At 40.2% G+C, this 24707-nt stretch overlaps 1 protein-coding gene across 2 annotated transcripts in view; it reads right to left on the bottom strand.

The window, feature by feature from the left end:
• Nucleotides 1–500: 500 nt before the first annotated feature.
• The window catches only part of JAKMIP2 (janus kinase and microtubule interacting protein 2), a 29734-nt gene continuing 5527 nt past the window's right edge, over nucleotides 501–24707 (bottom strand). The window contains exons 3-20 of one of the 2 annotated variants that reach the window (XM_009635640.2): nucleotides 22659–22868; nucleotides 21594–21692; nucleotides 19489–19635; nucleotides 17584–17724; nucleotides 16609–16665; nucleotides 14628–14747; nucleotides 14037–14165; nucleotides 12951–13034; nucleotides 12586–12648; nucleotides 12079–12177; nucleotides 9359–9457; nucleotides 8969–9022; nucleotides 7717–7782; nucleotides 6827–6895; nucleotides 4945–5022; nucleotides 3859–4062; nucleotides 2152–2217; nucleotides 501–551 (exon numbers count right to left, since the gene is read on the bottom strand). In XM_009635640.2, coding sequence (XP_009633935.1) covers nucleotides 501–551; nucleotides 2152–2217; nucleotides 3859–4062; nucleotides 4945–5022; nucleotides 6827–6895; nucleotides 7717–7782; nucleotides 8969–9022; nucleotides 9359–9457; nucleotides 12079–12177; nucleotides 12586–12648; nucleotides 12951–13034; nucleotides 14037–14165; nucleotides 14628–14747; nucleotides 16609–16665; nucleotides 17584–17724; nucleotides 19489–19635; nucleotides 21594–21692; nucleotides 22659–22868 — 1836 coding nt within the window. The remainder of the gene's footprint in view (nucleotides 552–2151; nucleotides 2218–3858; nucleotides 4063–4944; nucleotides 5023–6826; nucleotides 6896–7716; nucleotides 7783–8968; nucleotides 9023–9358; nucleotides 9458–12078; nucleotides 12178–12585; nucleotides 12649–12950; nucleotides 13035–14036; nucleotides 14166–14627; nucleotides 14748–16608; nucleotides 16666–17583; nucleotides 17725–19488; nucleotides 19636–21593; nucleotides 21693–22658; nucleotides 22869–24707) is intronic. The other variant, XM_009635648.1, reaches the window with a different exon arrangement.

Raw genomic sequence — 24707 nt, 5'->3', positions numbered from 1 at the left:
TTGCCTGTCTTTGTATCTCTCCGACTTCTGGGCACTGAGCTCTACCTGTTATAACCTCTGGATCTATTTCCTGAGTGTCAGTTCAGAGCCCATCACAGCGTGTATATGGTTGAGATTTGTAACTGTTTTCCATCTGCATCACTTTGCAGACATCAATAATTGAATTTCACCTACAATTGTCTTGGCTATTTGATACTGTGAAATTCTTGTTAGCTTTTATTTTTACAATTATGAATAGCATAGTATCACCAGCAAGCTTTGGAGATTCATTTACATGTTGGATGGTGGTGGTCTGACTGCAACTCCCTGTGGCAACTCAGCCGTGTGACAACCCTCCACTGAGAACTACTACAAATTGACAACGACCTGCTCAATTCTCTGACTCCAGACACACTACTTCTGTAGACGACACGAGGATGTCATCCTCAGCTCTGTGCAAGAAGAGCTAGCTTTGAGGAAATAAATAAAATAGTCTTACCTTTCCAAGAGGCACATTGACATCAAGGCCAAAGAATAAAGGCAAGAGAGAAGAACAAGAATAGAAATAGAAACTGCAGAAGAAAAAGAAGATTGCATAAAAACTAAAGGTCATGGCACTGTAAGCATCAGGATTATTTTTGCACTCTGTAGGACAGTTAGAGTAACTATGCATTCAGAAAAGACTATTTCCCTAGTTACTTCTATAAGGACCATGCCACTTGCCAAGGCTTAGAAAACAGATCCCATTAATTTTGGTGATGAATTACAATTGGCACCATATTGAAAGCCTGAGGTATAACTGTCACTATGAACCACCATGGGTTGGCCGAAGTCACAAAGCTAGATATCAAAAATAGCACAGGTGATATTTTAAGTGTGTTAAAAAACAGTGCCTGCAAGCCATGCTGGAAATAGCCTGGGAATGAAAATATGTTTATATGTGTTTGTGTGTATATATCTATAAATATATATGTATATATGTATATATACACACACACACACAATATCAAACCCTAGCCTAAAAATGTTTAATAATAAATTTTTGAATGTCTTATTTCTTTTGTGAATATGTTGTCTTCCGAGATGTGAATTTTTGTGAGTTGAAAGCTCTTTTGAAAATTTACACCAATAAGTCTCCTATTCAAGGTCTCCACTTGACCATGACATAAGTTTTGCTTTGGTTTTTTTTTATTTTCATCACAAATTATCATCTGTTATTTTTCCAAGTTTTATATATTAGAAAGAAAGATGCTGAGTCCTTGTATCACAAAAACATTGGCAGAAAAGCAGAAAGAATTATGTGTATCAAGGTTTGCATTATGCCCACTTGTTTCACTTTAGGAACATACATATAAACTGAAAGGGCTCATTAGCACTACTGTCATTGTACTAATATAGCCATTATTTTGTGTTATAGTTTACACATGGACATTGATATTTACTAATATGAGTACATTGGCAAGGCTACCACTGGAGACATAACTTACACCAGTCTGGCATTTCTAGAAAAGATGTTATCAGTAGCAGTGTGCTGTGCCCATGCTATGATCTTTTTTCAACGATCCTATCTAACCTACCTATCTACAAGTCGCAAAACTCAATGTGATAGAGTTGGCCTTATTCACCAAAAAAAAAAATGCAGTGCATATTTTTAGAGAGAGAAAGCATGTGCATATATATAGTATACAATATATATAAAAAATGTGCATGTATAGTTCTCTGACAGTTCTGTTTAAGGGCAAGATTCTGGTACCATATTTATATTGCATGGTCAATTACAAGCTTCAGTGAAGAGGATACCGTCGGAACTCAAGTTCCCTAGACCTGCCAGGTAAGGACAGTCTTAAAATCTTTGCTCAGTTTCATTCAGTCCTTCCTGCATGCTAGCCTCAGCTTGCCTTTAATGGAAGCATTGACTGTCTACCAACACAACATTTAACAGCCAAGGAAAGACTTCATCATTTGGTACAGTATCATTCACCGTAATTCAAAGTGTTTGGCATTTATTTCCTAAAATGAAATGTTGCAGAGGAGACCCTTAAGATTACAGTCTGTATATACCAAAACACAAATTGAAAAGAAAGCATAGTAGACCACCACCCACAGGTCCAGCTGATTCAGCTAAACAAAAAGTTTCAAAAAAGTGTGCTTCAGAAGAATAATAGAACCAACCTTTTCCTCCAGATCCTTAATTTGTCTCTTTTGGATGTCAGTTTTATCTTCTAAATCTCGGATCCTCTGGAAATCAGAAAAGAAAGCATCTAGACTAAATTCTCAGTAAATTTCCTCTGCTGAACAAGTAACTTAATGTTCCAAGTGCCAAAAGCCTAGAAATTAACAGATCCATTTCTTTGAAAGGGATAATCTTGTGTAGTACCATGACTCCATCCACCAACCCTGCCTAACCACAACTTTACCATATGTACAACTGCTCAAAACATACAACTGCATATATGTGACTGTATCCTCAAATGCTGGAAATTAATATCAATAGTGGATATGCTGGAAATTGATATCAATAGTGGATCTGTTTCATATTATCTATTTTATATTAATCTTGTGCTAAGTAGATGGAAAGTATGAGATCATGGTTATACTCTTGAAAATTATATCAGGATTCATTAAGATTTCTCACAGTTTGATGTATTGAAAGAGGATTAAAGTGTTATTATTAGATCTGAAATTATAAATGTATGCAATACTGTGAAAACATTGATCCTGTGGTGAGCAGGATATATGTAACTGACAGACAAGGTGTGGTTTTTTTAGCAGAACTAGGTATTGCTAGAAAAATTACGTAATATGAGTTAAACTTTTGGCCCCATGGGAATCGATCCCGCAGAACAGTTAAGAGAACTACTAAGTATGAAAAATGAGGCCTTCAATCTTGGTATCTTTTCTCTATTTAGTCAAGGCATAAGGCAGCTGGCCAGCAAACAGCAAAGATCCTAAGAGGCAAACCAGGAGATGGCTGGAGGCCCTGGCACCTGGAGAGCAGATGGCACCTCTGCGACCATCTTCCCAACTGGCTGGAGATGAGACAACTAGCTTATGGCAGCTTTCAAACACTACCTCTTCTTTTCCTTGCCTCTCAACCTTTCCCCACCCCATCAGGACTGAGGCTGGCTAAGAGTTGTTCAAAGAAGCCAGAACTGCTGTGGCAGCAGTCATGGCCGAGATCAAGAAGCTCCTCACGCTGCAAAGGCCTGGTAAGAAGAAGTAAGGGTGGACCCAGCCTCAAGTCTCCAACTCAGAATCAGGCAGGACTGTAAAAATTAAGTCTTCCTGTGAACCAGAAACCCTAACCACTATGCATATACTTTCTCTCTTATTGTCATAAACACTTGAGTAAGTTTTGTTTCATCCTGCAGCTGTCGCATTAGTCAGCATGCTGTGACCACCATTTTGCCATGGGACCTCACAGCTCGCAGAGCAGCAAACACCAGTCTTTGAACGTGAAATGTAGTACATATCTCAGCAGTGAAATGTAACAACTGCCCACTTTTGGTGGGGGACAGAACAGAAGTGCCTGGAAAAACAGATAGCTCTCCTGTGTAACACGAGCCAGATGCATTCATACAGTTCCTCTTGTGCCCAGTCCAACAACTAGGAATGACCATTTTTACTACAAAGCTAGATTAATGCCAACAGAATTCTGGATGAAAACTTTGGTTTGGAATTTTAAGACTCAAAATATGCCAAAACAAACCTCCACAAGCTATTATCACATGTATTTGTCTACGTGGTGAAGACACAACTCAAAAGAAAAAGGATGCCAGGCTCCCTCATGACCCGGAGCTTGCCTAAATTTAGCCTCATCTTATGTTCCTATACAGCAAAGCTGAGTAGATACACATGTGCCTAGTTCCTTTTTCTTACCTGATGAGCCTGCTGGAGCAGCTCCATCCTCTCCTGAAGAATCTGGCAATCGTATTCTCTGCTTTTCCTCAGCATCTGACGTCTTAGCTTTTCTACTGCTGTCCTCAACTCTTCCTGCTGTTTTTCAGTGAGTAGTTCCCCAAACTTTATCACCGTTTCTTGCTGCAAAGCATTGTACAAGGTGGCTTCAAGCTCCTGGATCCTCTGGTTGATGCAATACCAAAAGCCAATTAGAGATAAAACATTGTTTAAAACACATCAGGAACTAGGGGGTTGGTGGCAGATTCAGGCGCCTGCATAAGAGGTGGTCCCTGTACTCAAGTGTGCAAAAATGTGAAAAACAGAACTCATAAAATGGTTCAGTGTTTTGACAAAAAATATGAACTTTTACTTTTAAAATATTTTAATATTAATTTTCACTGAAATCCCTCCCTTTGACTTTTTTTTAAGCAGTTACAGATTTGATCAGGAATTAGATAAAACTGTCATATCTATTTTGTAAGTGTAAAGATGAGTATTTCACCAATTCTAAAATTTTGACCCATTGTGCTAGAAAACAAGAGGTTTTGATTGAAGGTCATTGTCAGGCTACTTTGCTCTTAATCCTGCTAATCAATGAGCAGTCTCATTAGCTTGACAAACCAAACGTGGTGAACTTGCACAGCCAGTTATCAGACCTATGTATCAGAGTTTGATTTAGCAGTGTTTATAACAGGAACTCTTGCTTTTTGTGGCATACTGTCGTCTTGCTATGACATGTGCAAAAGGACCAAGATTCCAGATCCGAGTTCCAGCTGGTTGCACTGACTCCAGTTGGACAAGCCAATGTTAATGAGCAATATCTGCCTTTAACTTGCAAAAGAGTTTCAGACTTGAGGAGATCTGCCTTTTTGTGACATGAAAAAGCTAGGTGTTGTGTTGAAGCTGTGCAGATTGCATGGTAGTGCATTAAAAGAACAGTGAAAAAAACAAATAAAAAAGATATTATTAAGAAAAAAGCAAAAACTTCTCTTCCTGATCCAACAGGAGCCTGTGTCCTGTCACAGTGCTGGCCAGTACGTGCTGTAAAATTTCCTTTGTACATACCATGTATGCTTGGTCAAGAGCTTGCTTCCTGTAGTCTAATTCTTCCTCCAAATAACCTTTTATTTTGCAAAATTGCTCCTACAATGAAGGAACATTTGGACAGAAAAAAGAATTAGTTACTCAAAATACATTGGGAAGTTTTATCAAATCAACTACAGGTATCTTACTGAAGGCAGGACTAGGAGACTGGTCTTCAACTGACACTCTGCAGAGTTATTAAGATCTGACTCAGATAGAAAAGAAGGGAAAATAGCTGCAGATTGCTTTTGTGTGATAATACATCTGATCTACATGGAGCTAAATCCATCATCTCTTTAGTGACTTCAGTGATACCGCTTGGCATTTCAGTAGTGTAATTTAGGGGTTTCTGTGTGATTTATCTAAAGACACCTTCTCTGGTATCATGGACAACTCCTTTTGTGCTTCCTCTTACTTTGGAAGAAGCGTGACCATGCAATAATCATAGAATCATAGAATCGCTTTGGTTGGAAAAGACCTTTGAGGTCTTCGAGTCCAACCTTTAACCTAACCCTGCTATCCCACCACTAAACCATGTCCCTAAGCACCTCATCTATCCTTCTTTTAAATACCTCCAGGGAGGAGGACTCAACCACCTCCCTGGGCAGCCCATTCCAGAACCTGACAACCCTTTTGGTGAAGAAATTTTTCCTAATGTCTAATCTAAACCTGCCCTGGCGCAGCTTCAAACCATTCCCCCTTGTCCTATCATCTGTTACCAGGGAGAAGAGACCGACCCCCCCTCCTCTCAGATAGTTGTAGAGGGCGATCAGGTCTCCCCTGAGCCTCCTCTTGTCCAGGCTAAATAACCCCAGTTCCCTCAGCCGCTCCTCATATGCCTTGCTGGGCTCGGCTATCCAGCCAGTTTTTAACCCAGCGAAGAGTATATCCATCTAGGCCATGAGCCGCCAGCTTCTCCTGGAGAATGCTATGGGAGACTGTGTCGAAGGCTTTGCTGAAGTCCAGGTATACAACATCCACAGCCTCTCCCTCATCTACCAGGCGGGTCACCTGGTCGTAGAAGGAAATCAGGTTGGTTAGGCAAGACCTGCCTTTCATGAACCCATGCTGACTGGGCCTGATCCCCTGATTGTCCTCCATGTGCCTGGTGAGCACACTCAAGATGAACCTCTCCATAATATTCCCCGGTACTGAGGTCATAAACTAAACAGTAACTAAACAGGCATATTCACATTCACATTATTTGGGGGAAGCTGCTGTGCTTTTACTTCTCAGGCTACTGTAAGCTGAATTGACTCAAGTACAGACATACCATAGGAACAGAATGTAAACCACTACAGCTATCCAACACTTGTAGTTACGCTTGTTCATCTTGTAGGTTACTTCCATTAACTAGAATAAGAATAGGGTAAGGTACTAACTTTACTGGTGCTATAGAAACTTCAGTTCAGCTGTGAATGTTTTGCCTTTAGGGCTTAAAAATGTAATGAAAGAAAATAGTGTGATAATTCATTAGTTTCCCACATACTGGTATTGAACAAAATGTGATATAACAGCTGATTTTTAGACTGTGAATCTTATGAGACATCTCTGAATCTCATCTATGTCATTTACATCTCTGAAAAACACCGAGCAATCTTTGAGCTCTCTGTACTTATTGATAAACAGTCATCCCCATGGAAAGAGGACGTTTTCAAGCCTTCACTATTTTCTGTTTTTATGTTATTCTGCTGTTGTATGTGAACGAGACTAGTAACAGTTTTATGGATTCACCAATAAATCAGAGAAAGCCTGCATACTTAATTTGCCAAAAGACCTTTTTAGTTATCTTTCAGCACACCAAGTAAATGTGACATACTCAGTGTCTTGCCCCTAAAATGTGTATTAAGGCAAGCCTGCTTACCATATCACTTTCCAGTTCTATCATCTTCTGATGCAGAGCAGCTTCAGCTCCCTCAATCTGCTGGATCCACTGGAGGGAAGACAAGGAGAGCTGTAACCTGCTGCATTTTCTAGGCACATGGGCAGTGGTAAGTGGAACACCTACAGCATCTTGTTAGCCTATTTGTAGAAACCTACTGCTAGTTCTGGGCCCATCTCAAGGCTGTTCTGTGACAGGGGCAGCCACAATGTCTGTAGGTAGCACTTGACAGACAAGAAGCAAGGGAATCACCATTACTGATCACTGTAAGATGGAAAAAGCATGCTTCCTTGGATGGACAGGGAACCTACTTCATGCCATGGATTAGAGCCCACGATGGGGCTCTAGCATCTAAAAAGTAGCTTAGCTGGTAGATGAAAATTCTCTTTGCAGAGGAGGAATTGCTGAGTAGAATCCTTGGAAGCTGTCATGTTGATAAAATTGTGTGCTGCATTTGAGCCACCAAAAGCAATTTTAACCAACCCTTGCTTTCTTTTTAATTTCCAAAACAAAGAACTTAGATGCATGCTTTCAGTGGAAATTTTGCATACAGATCCCTTCAGAAGCTTTGGAAATCTCAGGACTAGAAATCCCACACTATAACTAATTATGGCTTAAACGCCTGATGGTTTCTCATCCAGTTTATAATTGCAAGTTTCATTTGACATTCTTTTTGTATTTGCAGTTGTTTTGACTTCACAGCTTGGGCCAGCTGAGTTTGATATTTTTGCAAGGTGTTTGGGACTGTACTGGCACAGTTTAGTTTACCCGGGGAATCACTTCCTACACTAGAAAGTTTGACAATATTGACAACAACAAAGCAGAAAATGAGACCTTAGATAACACATGAGAAAAGCAAGCACACAATTTACCTTTTCTGCCAAGGACAATACAGTGGAAGCCTGAATTATGGCCACTTGTTCTTCATTTCTTAAATTCTGTGAAGAGAAAGAGAGGGACAAAGAAAATTGGCAGCAGTTTCCTGCATGAATAAAGATAATTCAGGCTACAGACTAGGTCTACAATTTTCAGGGGATCCCTGTAGTACTAGGTATCTTATTCCCATCGAAACATTCAGAGTCTGTTAACATATAAAAAGAACACTGGTTTTGCCTTTCTGCATGATATGGTCTAAATATGCGTTTTCATTCCATTGCATCTTATGAGAAATGTAAACTAAAATTGGACCCATTTGTCTATCTTCATGCTAGTTCTACAAAGCTGAATTTCCATGAAAGCCTTTGTGAAAATAATACTGATTTACACCAGCACATGAATAGACAATCATGAGCCTTTGTTATAAAAACATCTTACAAAAGAATCATAGAATGGTTTGGGTTGGAAAGGACCTTAAAGATCATCTAGATCCAACATCTGGCCTGTAGTTCCCTGGGTCTTCCTTTTTTCCCTTTTTAAAAATAGGGGTTATGTTTCCCCTTTTCCAGTCAGTGGGAACTTCTCCAGACTGCCACGACACCTTAAATACAATGGATAGTGGCTTAGCAACTTCACCCGCTGGTTCCCTCAGGGCCTGCGGATGCATCTCATCAGGACCCATGGACGTGTATTTTTTTCTTTTTCATTTTATTTTATTTTGGGCTTTGGGTTTTTTTTCTTTTATTTATTTCTTACAAACTTTCTTAAAACTTATCTAATGCTGGCCAGCGGCCAGGATGGTCTCTTTTACATGGATGACTAAAGTGAGCAGCAATGCCCATTTAGAAAGCCACAGGGGATTTGATAATTCTTGCCTATATATGAGGAATTGGTTTGCAGAGGAATCCTAGTCCTGATGAAGATGTGGTTGGCTCAGACTGCCAAACTAATTCACGTGCTTTCCTGAATGACTGGAGTGCAGTCAGGCCCAGTTCCAAATATCAGTGGCCTTTGGATATTCTTCCCAGTCTGCTAAGCCAGAGGTAAAGCTGCTGCTTCATTACTAGTTCTCTGACTTTGAAATCTCACAAATCCTTAACTACAGAAATAAGCACTCCTTAAATTAATTGTTATGATATTACATCATTTAACAAGTATCTTAGAAAATAGTCATGATAATTGTAGATTTTACTTACTCTCCTGTACAAAATGCAGCTTATAAAGGGAAAATACCCCACTTTAACTTACCCCATTATCACCTAGGATGTCCAACTGCTTTATGAGGTCTGGGATGCTGACATCCTGCAAAGAGAGAATAAGGTAAAGGCATGGCATGCACATTTTATCATGGCTGCAATATTTGTCCCTCCTATGAACCATGCTGAAATCAAACATTCTGTTTTATCCCACGGAAATGCATCACACACTGATTTCAGTTGCCTTTGAGCCAGGTTTTATCATTATGGTGAAAATTATGAGTCCAATTCAATTGCATCAGTCATCACACACTCTTACACTGGACTGAGTTTAAATGGTTAAAGTTTAGTGGAGGTCCTAGCGGAGATGAATGTAATGGGTCATATGGGCAGCATCCACCACTCCTGTAGCTAGAAGTGCTGCCTTATAAAACTGACGTACCTTAACCCCTTCCTTCATGCAGTAGATCTGTAGAGCACTCACACCATCTGAGAATGGGTGAATCTGGAGATTAAATGGTGGGGACCGTCTCTCTCTCTCCTGAAAATAAATTGAAAAGGTGCCAGAGAACATATTAGAATGAAGGAGATGCACACAGAACGCATTTAAATGCCATATCTACTGTGTATATCACGCTTTGCAAAGCCAAGCTCTTCATTTTACAAGTCAAAGAAACATTTAAACCTAGTCTGAAAAACAGTGTGCTAAGTGGGATAGGATCCTAAATCCAAGCTAAATATTTCACAGGAGTTTATTTATTTGATGAGTTACGACAATTTACAAATTGTCTGTGCAAAGGCTGTCACCTGACTAAGACTCAAGTGATTTGCTTAATGAAGTGTTGAACAACTATATGTTGTTGTAAATACTCCCTTTAGAAACAGGTATTTGACTTAAGACTACTAGGATACTCAGATTACACATTTGCTCATCCTGGTACGTTTTATGTTCTAATATCTGTGTAAACTTCAAAAAAAGTTGATAACTTTATTTATACACCTTCATTGCACAAAATCTACATATATTTTTCCCATTTTAAAGGGCCAAAGACAAAAATAAAAACCTGAAGATGTTATTTCTTATCCCTTTCAAGTATTCAGGCAAGCACAGAAACGAAGATCAAATTTCACTTTCAAATACATTTTTGGTTTATGAACATGTAATTCACTTGATCAGTCCGGTTCCACATATGGAACCGCTGTCAGGTAAAACTGTGGGAAGTTCTATAAATACGGGACAAATACTGTCAGAGCACTGATTCATGAGGACCAGGAAAGGCTCTGTGTCACCTACAAGCTCCAAATGGCACGTATGTAAGACCTTGGACAGCAACTGAAAAGAACTACCAGCTTACACTGGAGAAAAGATCATGCAGAAAGTTTTTGTTGGTTAGAATGCATAACAAGAATCTGTAACTAGGAACAGTCTGGGAAGAGGGAGATTGAGGTCTGACCCAGTCCTCTGGCTGCCTGCAGAGGCTCCTGGAGCTCCTCCACCAATCTCCAGTGTCACCTGAGGGACCTTTCTTACCTAACGCAGGTCATGAGGGGAGCTTCTCAACAGGGAACATGTCCAGTGCCTGCAAAAGTGACAGTGCTTGCAAGAGGGCAGGTAGGCTGTCGCCAGTCACTATGCTAGAGCCTACAAGCCTCCAGACACAAATTAGGACAACTCCAGGCCAAGCACTATATGCATGTAGGCAGGCACTGTTGGCTTTTCACACATGCCAGCACTGGCAAGAATGATGATAAAGGCTGTAGGAGCAAGACCACATTCACCTGTATAAAATGTCTCTTATCCTCACCACAGTGGCAGGAAACTGAGGTACAGAGAGCTTAAATCTAAACATGCCCCAGGAATCAATAGCACAGAAGCCATTGCAAACCCTTGTCCAGGGAGCCTGTGTTCCTTGGGCACCTTGGCTCTACCCTAGCCATCCTCAGGTGCTCATGGCAAGGCGGCAGCACCGGCACCACCAGCCCCGAGCACAGCACAGCCCACACCAGTGACCCTGGGCATCCTCAGGCTTTCCCCAGCAGAGCCAGGGTGCCTTGCAGGCCGTCACAGGCCTGGCTTCATCTCCCTCCGCCACAGGAGCAGACATGCACATTTCTCCTCTGCAACAAAGAGTGCTCTAATTGCCCAGTACAGACCAGTTTGGATAGGACAGTCCTCCTCTCCTCTCTCAGGCAAGCCTCCACAGAGAAAAGAATTCAAGATTTGCTGGGTCAGAGGGGACAAGGTACAACCCTTTTACCCCCATAGGTATGGTATTGGAAGACAACAGCCCTGGGTTTGATACTTTCTCTTACAACTGCTTATGCAATTTCATCAATCATTGCTGAATTAATCTTCAAATGGTTCCAGTCCTTCAAGCACAGGGCTAGAGAGGTGCACTTCTCCTACAGCAGCACTCTCAATGAAACTTGAACTCTTTTGTCTCATTACCCTTGCAGAAACAGGGGGAAAGAACAAAGCCAGTATAATTTATAGATCAGCGGTAAGATTTTCGCAAGGGGAAACGGGGCTTTGAAGACCCTGAAGAGGGAATTTTACCTGCATCTCTGACTTAGAGGAACACTCTACTCTTCAGCTATTAGAGATAGAAATGTTGAGCGTACTTTTTTCTCCTAAAAGATCTGCTCAGGTTCATGAAAAATAACCCACAAAAAACCCTGGATGCCTACTCTCAGGAGATATCTTAGCTGTGAACCAGGATGCAGCCCTGAGCAAAGTACATGAGGACAAGGTTTAAGCCTTGCTTATTTGGTTAATTTAAATGTAATTAATTTCTGTTGATTTTAGTAGACTCCAGGCCAGCAATAAGAACAAAGCATGTTGACAACAGACTGCTCCAAAGTACTAGAAAAACCATATCTGCAGGTGTGGTAACTAAGAGCCCACGCTGACATTAATCAGCTAAGCTTATCTCTGCACACTGGGCACCTAGCTCAGAGAGAGGTGAACCAGCCTTGGCTTACTATTTCCACAGGGTATTAGAGCTGACATACTTCAGCTCACAATTAAAAATGCTGGGCCTCATTTGTTTCTCTGTTATATCACTACAATGTTTGTGTAAACACTTGATTAAAGTTGGTGTCCAGTGCAAATGCAATAGTTTAATTTGTGACCAGCTATACTGCAACGAGCTCATCCATCACCTCCAGCTCAAGGTTGCGGAACTCCAGTAGCTCATTCTGGTCTCGGGCATCTTGCAGCTCCTGTTGCAGACGGTTGTTTTCTGCTTCCAGTTTCTCTATCTAATAGAAATATGTAAATTCAGCATCTGTGTGACTGTTACAAGAAACATTGAATATTTGGTGAGTAGTAGTTGCAGTAGCATAGGCAGTACAAAAGCCAAACTCTAGAGATGATTCACTACTTGCTGTTTTACCTCAGTGAGTCTTTATTTCACAGGTGAACTTCTGCTCATCAACTTCCTAAACATCATAAAATGCTTAGGCTGGAGGTTTTCCTAAAAGAATCCAATCCTGGTGAAGATCAGAGCTGGAGAGGGCTTGTCTTTCCATATGTTATCCTGTCCATATGAATCTGTACTGTTCTATCCTTATACTACACCTATAAGCACCAGACTGCATGCCCAAAAAGTGTTTTTTGCAGGATCCAGATTACCCTTCAGAGTGAACACACAAAACTTGGGAACATACCTTGTCTAAAAGCTCTTGGTTCCTCTTAATGAAAAGCTGTTTGTCTTCCACCCAGTGTGAGTCCTGTTGGATGAAGCAGTACTATTACAGAATAATCAAACTCCATGAGGTTGGGCGCGTTTACTGGAAACTGAAGCCATAATATTCAGGCTTTAAAATCCTACAGGAACACACTGTTGTTTACAGAATAACAACATATTAGTCTACCAAGCTGTAGCAAGGCTTCTGAACTTGCTAGACCTGCCTGTATACTGAACAGCGACATTACATCTCGTGGAAGCCTATACAGAAATTATGCTCCGTATTTTCTAAGTAGATCAGATAAGATCCAAAATAGGAAAACAAAATACATGAGACATGCTTACCTGCCCTTTCTGTGCCAAAGTTTTTTCCAGATCTTCTATTTTGGCTTTGTATCTCTGGACTTCAGCTTGGAGCTGCTCCTGAGCCTGTTGAAGTCAGGCACAGCATTAAACAGTAACAAAACCAGCAATGTGACTGGCATTAAAAGGTAACGAAACACAGCAGAGTCTGGGTTTATGCTGTTGCTTCCACTGAGTAACCATTACAAAGGTTCTGGCTCAGCAATGTTTTGTGCCACCCCTCAGACTGGCATACAGATGACACAAGGGAACAGAGCGGTAGATTAACCTCCTCTCCCCACCCAAGCCTGTTATTATCATGTATTGCATTAGAGTAGTAAAACAAAAGCTCAGGTATTAGGGGTGACAAGCTTTGCCCAAAGACCCTAGTAAGAGGCAGTCCCTGAATTGAATAAAAGTGCTTAGTAGATGAGAGCAGCAAAAGATAGAAGAAAGAAGCGATTATAACTGCCTGGGGCATCTTCAAGAGCTGACTCAACAAAGTGCTAAACAACCTGGTGCAATCTCAAGGCTGACACGGCTTTGAGCAGGAGTTTGGGCTGGAGACCGCCTGAGGTCCCTTCCAGCCTGAATGATTCTATGATTTTATTACAGGGACAACATTTTTAGCCTTGGAAGGTTTACTATAGTCTGCATCACATTCAAATTTGAATGTAATTTGCATTTCTGTTAGAAAAATTCAGGTGAATATTCCTAAAGTTGGTGCAATGTGTGCCTTTGTGAAAACCCGCAGGCCTCCATTTACCTTTAAACCCCAGTCCCTTCACACCTGGGCCAAAGATGAGAAAACCCTTGTGATTCTGTGCCAAACCGCAGAATTCCCTGCTTTGGCATGGCTGCCTAGCTGCAGGGTTTTCAGGTTCAGGTGGAGGACAGCCTCTCATGAACTAAGGGATTGTGTCCATTCTTAACTGTCACTCTCTTTAAATGTACTCAGCAAATGAGTGAAATGGACATCTCTCAGTTGTATGGGTGTTGCATTTTTACTCCATTCCATTGTATGTCACACTGAGGTGTTTGTATGCCCTGATAGCAATGAAATGCTTTTACCCTCAAACAAATACTGACCTTGGCTTCTCTTTCAGCATCTATGATGCCTCCTGTCTGCTCCTGCAGTAATGCATATGCTCTCTGCAGGGCCTGGTACTCCTTTGTCAGTTGTCGAAACCGCAGCTCTGATTCTTCTGCTGCTAAACCCTGAAGCATGAGAAAGGACATATCTAAGCACCTGACAGCAGAGCACTGCCAAAGCAAAGAATGCACATGTGATTTGTTGAGCACAATAGTTGTTTTACAGGTCTTGATTCAAATAGGTTTTTTGTGAGCTTACTGCGATATGAAGTAATGGGAATGTGGAATTTATACTGCATTTATATGTCTTTAAGCTAAAAGAAATGCGATAGGTATATTTTCTTGAAGGGGAAGAGGAAAAAAATAATCTCAGATTGCAATGAAGTCACAGCTGTAGTGTCTATGGACTAGATTTTTAAAGAAACTCTCAGCATTTCAGTAACCAAAATTGAGGCCAAACTTAATGAAGAACTTATCACTCAATATGCAGTACAGAAACCTAAGTATTTTTGAGAGCCTGGCCACTTGTTTTCAAAGTCCAAGTCTCTTGAAAACCTGTCCTTGCCTACAGAAAGAGTCAGATCTTACCTCATCCAGATCATCATCTGGGGTTGCTGGTGTCCTGTCTGTTCTATATGAGGCCACAGAGGATGTTTCAGAGTCCATGGAATCATCATCGTATCCAAAAACTGTATCCACCACATGTCTCTAAAGAGGGAAAAACATGATTTCTGAATCTCCTTGGAAACAGGTAGCATCAGCTTCTGATGGGGGGGAAAGGTTAGTTCAAAATCACATTGCTAGTTACTTTAAAAAGGCAAGACATGAAAATAGAGTAATGGGCTGCCCCTGCAATTACCATCTGCAAACTCAAAGGGAACCATATTGAAGATTAGGTCTTGTGATGGTAGAGAATGAGTTTGCTGATTAATTTTTCAGATCTGAGGATCTGGCTCCGTCTAAAACTCAGAAAACATAATGGGAGCAGCAACATGCAAAAGGAAAAGTCTCTGCCTTTGCAGGAAGGCAGAAGAATTGTTTTTTAACCCCAAAGCTGTAGAGTAGACATCTATCAATATGCAGACTGGTATGCAAAAATAACACCATAAAGAGATGGAAATGTGTGCAGAATAGGGAACCCTCCTTCTTCTCTCACAGACACTGCTGATGTTTTTAATATCTCAGTGCTTCCCTCACTGATATTGCTGTTGGAGTAAGTGAGTGAAAGCTATGCTAATACAAAACTAGCATTAAGGAACTTTTATTTCACACATCTCTCCAGTACTACAGTAATTGCCACATGTTGTAAGAGATTGCTCACACAACACTGGTTGTACGTCTGACACCTCACTATCTCCAATCTCAGTAACTGAATTAAATCAAATGAAAACTGTGAGTTATGTCCTATGAAGGTATATAGATACTTGACCCTGCAGGCTTGGTTTCAGGGTACAGATTTGAGCACTTAAATACTTGGCTTATGAATAATTCTGCAGACAAACTGATTGATGAGCATTTAAGATACACTCCTGCTCTGCAACATTTTTCACCTTTGCTGACAGGTTACAACCTTCTAAACCTGAAATTTGAATCTCACAAAAAACACATACCAAAGATGTCAATAAACTTTTGCATATATTATCTTCTTTTGTTTGTTATTTTTCCAAGCAAAGACAATAGCCATGTTCTCCCATGTTACAATCTCTGGCTTAGAAATAAAGTTGACTGATGAAAGTACTTTTCAGTCCTCATCTCGCAGTTATGTCTGCTGTGTATTGCTTCAAAAGCCATACAGAAACGTGGTGACACATCTAGGGTTTACTGGTCTGAAATTCTCTCCGTGTGTAGGAGAGCGTTGCATTACTTTCACAGAACATGGCTGAAGTACTAAGGGATGTGCTTGGAGGACAAAGAGCAGCCAAGCTCTGTTTCCTACACAGTATTTCCACTTTCTGGAGATGGGACACGGCTGTTGCAAAGTCATTCTTGACATCTAGCTGATAAAGGAGCTATTTGAACCACTACTGACTACTCAGCACTAAAATTGTTCTAAATTATACCAGCTTTGGACTCAACCCAATTCAGGGTAATACAAGGGGTAGCCAAAGCTTTGCCTGTGGAACTGAGCAGGAGAAAATGACACTAAATTTCTCAAGCAGAAACTTCCACTTGAGAATAAAGATGCACAAGGATTTTGGTTTAGCCCATATGTGCTGTGAAAAAAAAGATAGCAGAAGATAGATTAGGAAGGTCTCTGGAAATGTAAACACATCTCAGCATAACAGACCTTGAGACCAATACGTATAGAAACCAGATGGATAGAAGATTATTAGTATTTCAGGGGGGATGGGAAGCCCCATCTTACTGAAAATAAAATAGATATGCAAACTTAACTGAATTTGAAAGTGGACTTTAAAAGCTCTCCCAAAGTAACTAAGGTGTTTATAAACCCAATCACTAAAGCAGATTGTTATAATCCACAAAGCTCTCTTTAATCAGATTGCTAAAGTGTGTTTTCCTACAGAGCCTGCTAGTATTTTTATAAGCTGAAAACAATTTTTACTCTTACCTTAATTGGCTTTGAGCTCCTTTTATGCTTTCTGCGACGAATTAGTTTCTCCCTGTCCTGGAAAATAAGATTAAAAAGTTACTCTCTCTTCTCTTGTTTGCAGCTGTAGAAAGCCAAATGTACAGAGGAAATAAATCATTGGGCTTCCACCGACTGCTCATATGTTCAAACAGGAATCCAATTCCAGGTGGAAGGGAGGCTTCATATCCAAATCTGTACATGAGCCACCTGAAAACCACTTGAAGAAGGGAAGACAGGATATCTGAAAATCCTTGTGCAGTTGCCTTGACAGGCTGTCAAATGACAGGCGCTGATGAATTTCCTGTTAAAATTGCTGGGAGGCCTGTTGCAGGGGACTGGTTTGGGCTTTGTGAGAGAGGCTGTCTGCCTTCCCTGCAGAGGAGATGCTGCCTCTGTCTCAAAGTCATTAAATAATGATTGTGTTGACCTCACCGCTCCTAGCAATGATGTCTTAGAAGAGGCAACAGCCTATTTTGGAGTCTCTTTCTCCTTCCCCTCAACATCATAATGCAAAGTCAGCTGAAAAAGGGACTGTTGATATTAAAAAGACAGAAGAACTAGCGAACCACTATCTAGCAGCACACACTTTTCCAGCACATGATATTGCACTGTGTGCCTGGCTCTTATTAAGGAAACTTTCTCATGGTAGCTTAGTTATAATGGTAAAACAGCTTGGCATAGCCCTGCCTTGTGAAAACGTAGCTTCCCAAGCTCCATGGTTCTTAGTCCATGTTCATTTCTAGAGCTCAAGAGTTACATTTTTGAGTTGTAGGGGCTGATGTCCCACTAGAAATTAAGTTAAACTGTACTTCCCCACACCTACATATAAAAATTTGCAGGTGTTTAAAGTAAGCTAAGATATTAACCCTCAGACCTCTAGTTAAAAGAAGAAACACTATCAGTGGTGAACTGTACACAGGAATCATTCCCAGTTTCCTGGTGCTCTGGACATACCCTTGTTAACTCATCAATTATGTTCTGTTGTTCTATGACCTGAAGCTTTAAGAATTCAGTTTCTTGTTCCTCATTAGCCTGATCCAGGTCATTGAGAGATCTTAATTTCTTTAGAGGAGGATGTGATGTCATTTTTTCTCTCTGTGGTAAGAAGAAACAGATAAAATAAGATCCATCAATTAAAAGACCACCTTTCAGTTAAAAATTAGACATTATCTTTCAATTAAGCTGTACAGCCCTTTAAATATGCTTCAGCTACACCTTTTTTATAACTTTATTAATACCCATCAGCACTTCTTAACAATAAAGCAGCACAGCAAGGCTGAGTTCTTCAACCAGAACAACAAAGCTTTATCTATTTACTTATTGTGTGGCAATACAGCCTCTAGAGCAGCCCTTAATGGTACCATAGCTCTTCCTTTGCCATGCATCAAGATACCTCAGTATGTGGCAAATACACAGTTGAACCTCCTACCTGTTCAGTGGGTATGCAAAGAGTATCTCCTCCCATGACCCCATGCCCTTACTGATACCCATCATATAGCCATATACAGTGAGTACATGGACATTCTTTAGTCATGTGAAAGACATGCATCCAGTCAGAAGAGGAGGAAAGGCAAAAAATGTGGTACCAGATCTATTTCAACTAGAAGTCCACATCCTGCCTGCACCTAGGCATACATGGGAGAAGAGATGGCCTGTGAGAATTACTCTCGCCACCCACAGCTTGCTAACTTCCGTAATTTGGGCATCTATACTGTAAAGAGCAGATGTCAAGGAGCTAAGTTCGAACATATGTGTTGTGTGTGCATGTATGCACCAGTAGTGCTGCCCACTGATGTCTAATGTACGCAGATTCCCAAGTTCCTTCTCTTTGCTGTGTGAGAGCCCAAGGGGCTGTGATCTTTATACCACAGCTGTGGAGGAAGAATTCTGACCCGTGACATCTGCAATAATTTTATGTCTTCTGGGCACAGGGGAATTGCAGAGTCTTAAAGTGGATTGACCTTGTAACACTAAAGCCTTTTTTCTGCAAGACAAGAAAGTGAATCTCATAATCTCATCCTAATCGGCAGAAAAGCTGCATCTATTGCGGAACAGCCAGCCTGCTGAAGATGAGGACAGAGGCTATTGCAAGCCAGAGACAAGACACACAAGCATACTTAGCAGGGGAAGTCTTCTCAGCCTGCCACCTTACATCTGGCAACACAGAACTTCCACCTCCTTTTTTTATTAATGCCAAAGCAACATCGGTGCATGTATAGGGACTGGGTTCTGACTGATACTTGGGGTAATTCCATTTGAAGGATCTACAGACATAACTGCTTTGACCCCACTTCATATAGCCCCGATATGTGAACTCTATAACCCTAGTCATGACACCACCATTCTCCATTCCCTATATTCATATACCATGCATATGTTTTATGGAAAGATTGTACGTGCTCAGTGGCAGACCAGAACTTTACTTTGCCATCATTGGCTCTAACGAGAACATGTACATTCAAAGATGAACATCATGCTGCCTAACAAATGTCACTCTTAACAGCTTCCTTTTTGAGTTCCAGACACAAAATAGCACAGTGGGATATGACTCAATGATAGAACTATTTTTTTTTCTTTTTTTAAAACAATTGAAACTCAAAATTCTAATTTTTGGGATAGTATTAAAGACTATGATTATGCATTCACTTAAATATATTGCACATGTATGCATAATACACAATGTTATAGTATGTAAGTCTATTGTATCCAGACCTAAGCATGGCTGTATCTTTTCAGTAGTATTACACACTATATAAAACACATTTTCTCTATGTATATACATGCATACACTATGCAGATGTGCCCACCATAACAGACATAGATCATACAGTAATCCTCATTTTGCTCTTCAGTACCAACCATTTCTATATTTTCTTTAGTGATTGCTTTGAGTTTATCTTCCATGCGCTGCAAAGACTGCATGAGTTCATCATTTCTCTTCGTGAGGCACTTGTTCTTTTCCAGAAGAGGTTTACACTGTTTCTCAGCTTCTCGGACACGCTTCAACTGGATTGAAAATAGCAATTAATAATTGTAAACAATCCAAATAAAAGATATTTTTTTCTCCTTCCTTTGTTAGAAGTATTTTTGTTACTTCCCTGTTGGACTACTGTTCTAGTAAAATGCCAAAGTAATCCAATTGAACTGATGCTTACAGCTTCTGTAGTTTACTTTATCTATAATTCTCAAAGCATAATTTTGCATATCTCTTTCTGAAAGATGGCTTTTTATGAACAACTCAGACATAGAGATGAAGCAACCCAACACAGTCAGGTAACTGCAAAGCTGCTACAAAAGTCTGAAATGACCTGTGCTTCATCTGCAAGAAACCCACTAATTTTCTCATTAAAAGATAGATTTGCGTAGGTACCCACTCAATCTGGATCACAGCAACAACAACATAGTTATAACTCTGGTTTTTAATGCCATACAGTGAAATACCTGTGCACATGCACAATGAACTTCATTTTAATCAACAAATCACGTAACATGTAAACAACAAATCCCCTAAGATAGGAAGGCATCTTAGAGCATAGAGCTTGGAAGTTCCAGTATTGGTACAACTAAAGTTTTAACCAAGATCTCTTCCTCTGAAAAACTAGTTCCATCTAGTAATACTGAGCGTTTTATACATATAATTTCTTTTTCTAAGGGAGGACAAGGAAGATGGTGTGTGGCTGTGGAAAGGCATCATCTTTGTGCCCATGTAATCTACCTAACAAAAGGCAGTGTCCCAGTTTTGTATTACTGTTGGTTACTGGGAGGTTCCTGCCTCTTGCAGTCCTGCTGGGGAAAGGACTGTGAGAGTTTTCTGTAGCTATTAGGGACAGTAACCACATTTGCTTACATCATCACATCATCTATTTAAACTAACCCAGTAATTTTGTCTGAAGCAGATTAGCAAATACCTGAAGATCCTTTCTGCTAACAGTAAAGGGGGGAGCAGCTAGGAAGTGGTTCCACCTTTGATCAGCACAGCTGTGGGCAAAATAACATTTGTCCTACCCTAAGAATGAAGTTAGGTGTTGCTGGTCTGAATGTATCTTAAAGTGTATAGTATTTCCAGCAGTACTCCTGGTCACGTTGAACAAAACATATTAATTGTAGTCACATTGTGCAAGATACAGCTTAGAAGCCTTTTAAAATTATTTTTTTTTTCCTTGTGAAAAAAAACAGGCTGAATATTTAGTGACGTGCAACAGCTAATCAAGCTGACTCATCAGACTCCAAGCTATTTAGTATCACAGAAATTTGGGGGTTGAGAGCTCTTCGTAACTGAAGAGACACACATGAACATACTTCTAATTTGCAATCTTGATAATGTAATATTTGCAAAACAATGTCTTAAGAACACTGAGGATATCTAAGCCAGCTAAATTGATGTGAAAGGAATGCTGTAGAACTCCAAGCTCAGGAATAAGAAAAAAAAAAAAAAAAAAAAAAAAAATATCAAAAACTGAATTTCACCACCCTCATCCTTAATCACAGAAGTACAAATATGGAGAGGTTAAAAAGCCAGAGTGCTAATTTCAACACACAGGTATCACCACCTAGGAGTAAATCAGATAAAGGGATCAATTCACTGTTGTCCATTCTTCCTAGATCCAATACTTAACTGTTCTCAACCTGATCAAATACCAGACTACAGACATCATTTCATTTACAAGACAATTCTCACCATATACTGTTGTATGCTCAGAAAGTCAAGGAGGGATCATAAGCATTCCTACAGAAACATACAAGCCTCTCTGCCTCAACTTTCATTGTGATTTTGTTCTCCTATAACTTCAGTGAAATTACTGTTTAATTCTAGGATAAAAAAAATCATCCTCAGCCTCCTGAGTGACTAGCCTGATGGATAGAAAAGGCACATTCAGCACTGGCTACCATCCTTGGACCCTCTTCTCTTTGCCTTTCCCAATAGCTCCTGACTTCCTCTGTCTGGCAGTAGAAAGCTCACACACCAGTTCGTTTCGTTCATCAACAAGCAACGTGTTCCTGTCTTCCAGCTTCCGGATCGTGGCATTCAGTTCTGCTATCCTCTTCTGGTTTCTGCGCAAGTCCTGTTTGTTTGCAACAAGGTAACACAGTTACTGATTCTTTTCAAATTATATGCTTGGGAAGAGATTCCTCAAAAACCACATACCAGTCAACTTAAACTGTCATCATCAACAGATGATATTTATGGATTTTTACAGTATTGAACATGCTGGCAAAAATCTATATATTTTTGGAAGAAAGTATCTGGCTTGGGAGATGCTTTAAGATTGAAGATTTTCAGTTATTTAAAACAATAAAAAGAAAACAACCAAACATGTTGATTTTTTTTTTTTATGATGGGGAAGAAAAAGTAAAAAGTTAAAAGATTCTGATTTTTATTGCCTTTTCCTATATGTTGCTGCTACTTGCACTTTCACACTGTCAGGTGAAAAAGTAAGGACATTCTTTTTATCAGTATCAATTGCATTTACTTTCTTATTCCTTAGAATCATAGAATCACTTCGGTTGGAAAAGACCTTTGAGATCATCGAGTCCAACCTTTAACCTAACCCTGCCATCCCACATTTGCATATGTGTAAATACATGTACATATACACATTTGTTGTGTAAACATTGTATATTTAGTCACACAACCAGTGAGTTGCATGCTTTATGAATGACAGCAAGGGCTGTATAAGTGGGGAATAAGACAGAGAAAGAGAAAGATCTCCAAAGAATCCTCCCGGATTCCTCCCTGAGCCTTCTCCCTGCCCAGTTCTATCTGGTTTTGAGGATGCAGGCTATCCAAGCAGTTACATTCATGGAATGATTTTTTCAAAGGGGTGCTAAGTATTTAAGATGTTTTATATTCATAAATAGAGTAACTGAGGAAACAGCCTTACAAAGCTTTGTCCCGCTAGCATTCTCTACACTCATAACTTCTCTGTAGTAAGTAAGAGTAGGAATGTTTTCCAGGGCCTAAAAAAAAATATTTAAGCAAGAGAAACACAGCCATGCTTGTTTTGCAGAGGCCAGTAAAACCTGCGTACAGGGCTGCTGCAGTGCTCCGAACCATCTCCGGCCCTTCCTGGGATCTCTCTCTTGGGACTGCTCATGTTACACTCTGCCTCCTTCACCAAGAAGAGCTGTTCATCCAGAGCTTCCTTCTGCAGCTGTAGCTTCTGCACATAGCCTGTCTGTGTCTCCAGTTCTTTCTCCAAGGAAAATATGATCCTGTCTTTAGCCTTGATCTCGTCCATCTGAATGAGAGAAGCACCAGAACGTTACTGTGTAAAGGCAACAGCATTTCAGCATTCTCCTATCTAGTGGTGTATGATTTACTTAATAGTGGCATTCACCATTTGAATCTGCTATATCATACTGCACCAGGATGTAAAACAATACACTTTGATGCTTCAGCCATAAACGTACATTGGCACAGTAGCAGATTCACCAGGCTTACACAGAGCAAAGCCCAGGAACCGAGCATGGTGCAATGTGCTAACAGATAACTGGATGAAGGGTTCAGGCTTTCACATTACATTTTTGTCAGTTTTTTATACTAGTGAAAAATAAGTATAAACTCTGACAAAACCAAAAAAGCTTAGACTAGCTCCTGCTCGTGTAAATGGAGCTACATGAGCTGGGACAGTAAAGGTTATGGTCCGATTGTCACAAGCAGGAGATCTGTGCAGACCCAGTATTTCTTAAAGCTGATTGCCGTGTTATTAATCATCTGCTGAGTGCAAACTCAAAGCTATTTGTTTTAGTGTTACTTCATTTCTGCCTAATATCCCAGGACTATCCAAGACAAAAAGAAGCACCTCTTATTTCACCTCACAGCAACTTTAAGAATGATGGCTGAGAGGAAAATTTTAAGATTAAAACTGAGAATAAGATCAGCACATACAAGCCTTGTGACCATGAAAATTGGTACAGAGCTACTAACATCACTGAGAGCAAGAAAATTTGGTGAACCAGAATTCACCAATCACTCTGGCAAAGTAAAAGTACTATTATCTGGGAACAATATGAATTATTCCCTGAAAACAAAATTATATCTATGTTAAATTTTGCCTGAAGCTGCCAAAGATACTTTCTGGCCTTGCAGCTTTCTAGGCTTGCTGAAATCCTCCCCAAAGTATTTTTCAAATTAATAAGGCTAAATTCTGATCTCCATTAACTAGATGCCACTCTGATGTAACTTCCTCCACTCTGATAGCAATACAATGGATTTGGAAGCCACTTGTCTAAGTCAAATAAAAATAATTCTGGATTTGTTCAAGGTTCTTCTGTGAGTAAACAGCCTTCAAAAAAAGCTTTTCATCAGTTGCTAGAGATAAAAATCATACAATACATGTGTGGAAACTGAGCTGATCTTAATGTTACTGAATAACTCAGCTTTATCCTGAATTTCACTACAGTTCCTTTTTATATTAAAACCCTGAAAATAAATCCTCAATTTCAGATGAGAAAAAATAAGTAGTTTGTCCTCAAGACTACACAGAACTGCAAATGGGGATCAAAGTAACAAGAAGGGTCAAAATTCAGAAGGCAGATATGAAGAATCCACCACTACTAGTCCGTACCGCATCACTGAGCGTTTTAGCAACTACAAGAATATACATCCAGAACACGGACTTAATTGTGGGGCTGGGGGGGCGGAATCACTCTTGACAGTTTAAATTACCATTTCTTTCACTTAACTGTCAAATCTTGAAATCCAATTTTCAAGCCAAACTTTCCACTGCTGCAAGCAGGTCCAGCTCCCCAGATGATAGGGAAACACGGCAACTTGCACCATTGCTTATGCGGGCCTCATTTTGTTCATTTTCCACAGCAATTACCAAAGGCTACACCAAGACCAAACCAAAAGGCATCTCCCCTCCTGCCATGGTTTAATGTGTTTAGGATACCGTCACAGGGGCTAGACAAACTAACAACCTGCAAGTGCAAATGCAAACACTCTTTTTCTAACACTTTGCATTGCATGTGTATTAGCACATCAGCAAGCCAAATCCTCATGGACTAGGCCAACCACTCTTCCTTTAAGGTGTTAGCTGCCATCACAGTGGTTGCTCTAGCTGACTCACCGTGAT

Source organism: Egretta garzetta, unplaced genomic scaffold, assembly GCF_000687185.1.
Source record: "Egretta garzetta isolate BGI_Z169 unplaced genomic scaffold, ASM68718v1 scaffold270, whole genome shotgun sequence".
NCBI lineage: Eukaryota > Metazoa > Chordata > Aves > Pelecaniformes > Ardeidae > Egretta > Egretta garzetta.
This window is presented reverse-complemented; position numbering and strand designations above follow the sequence as displayed.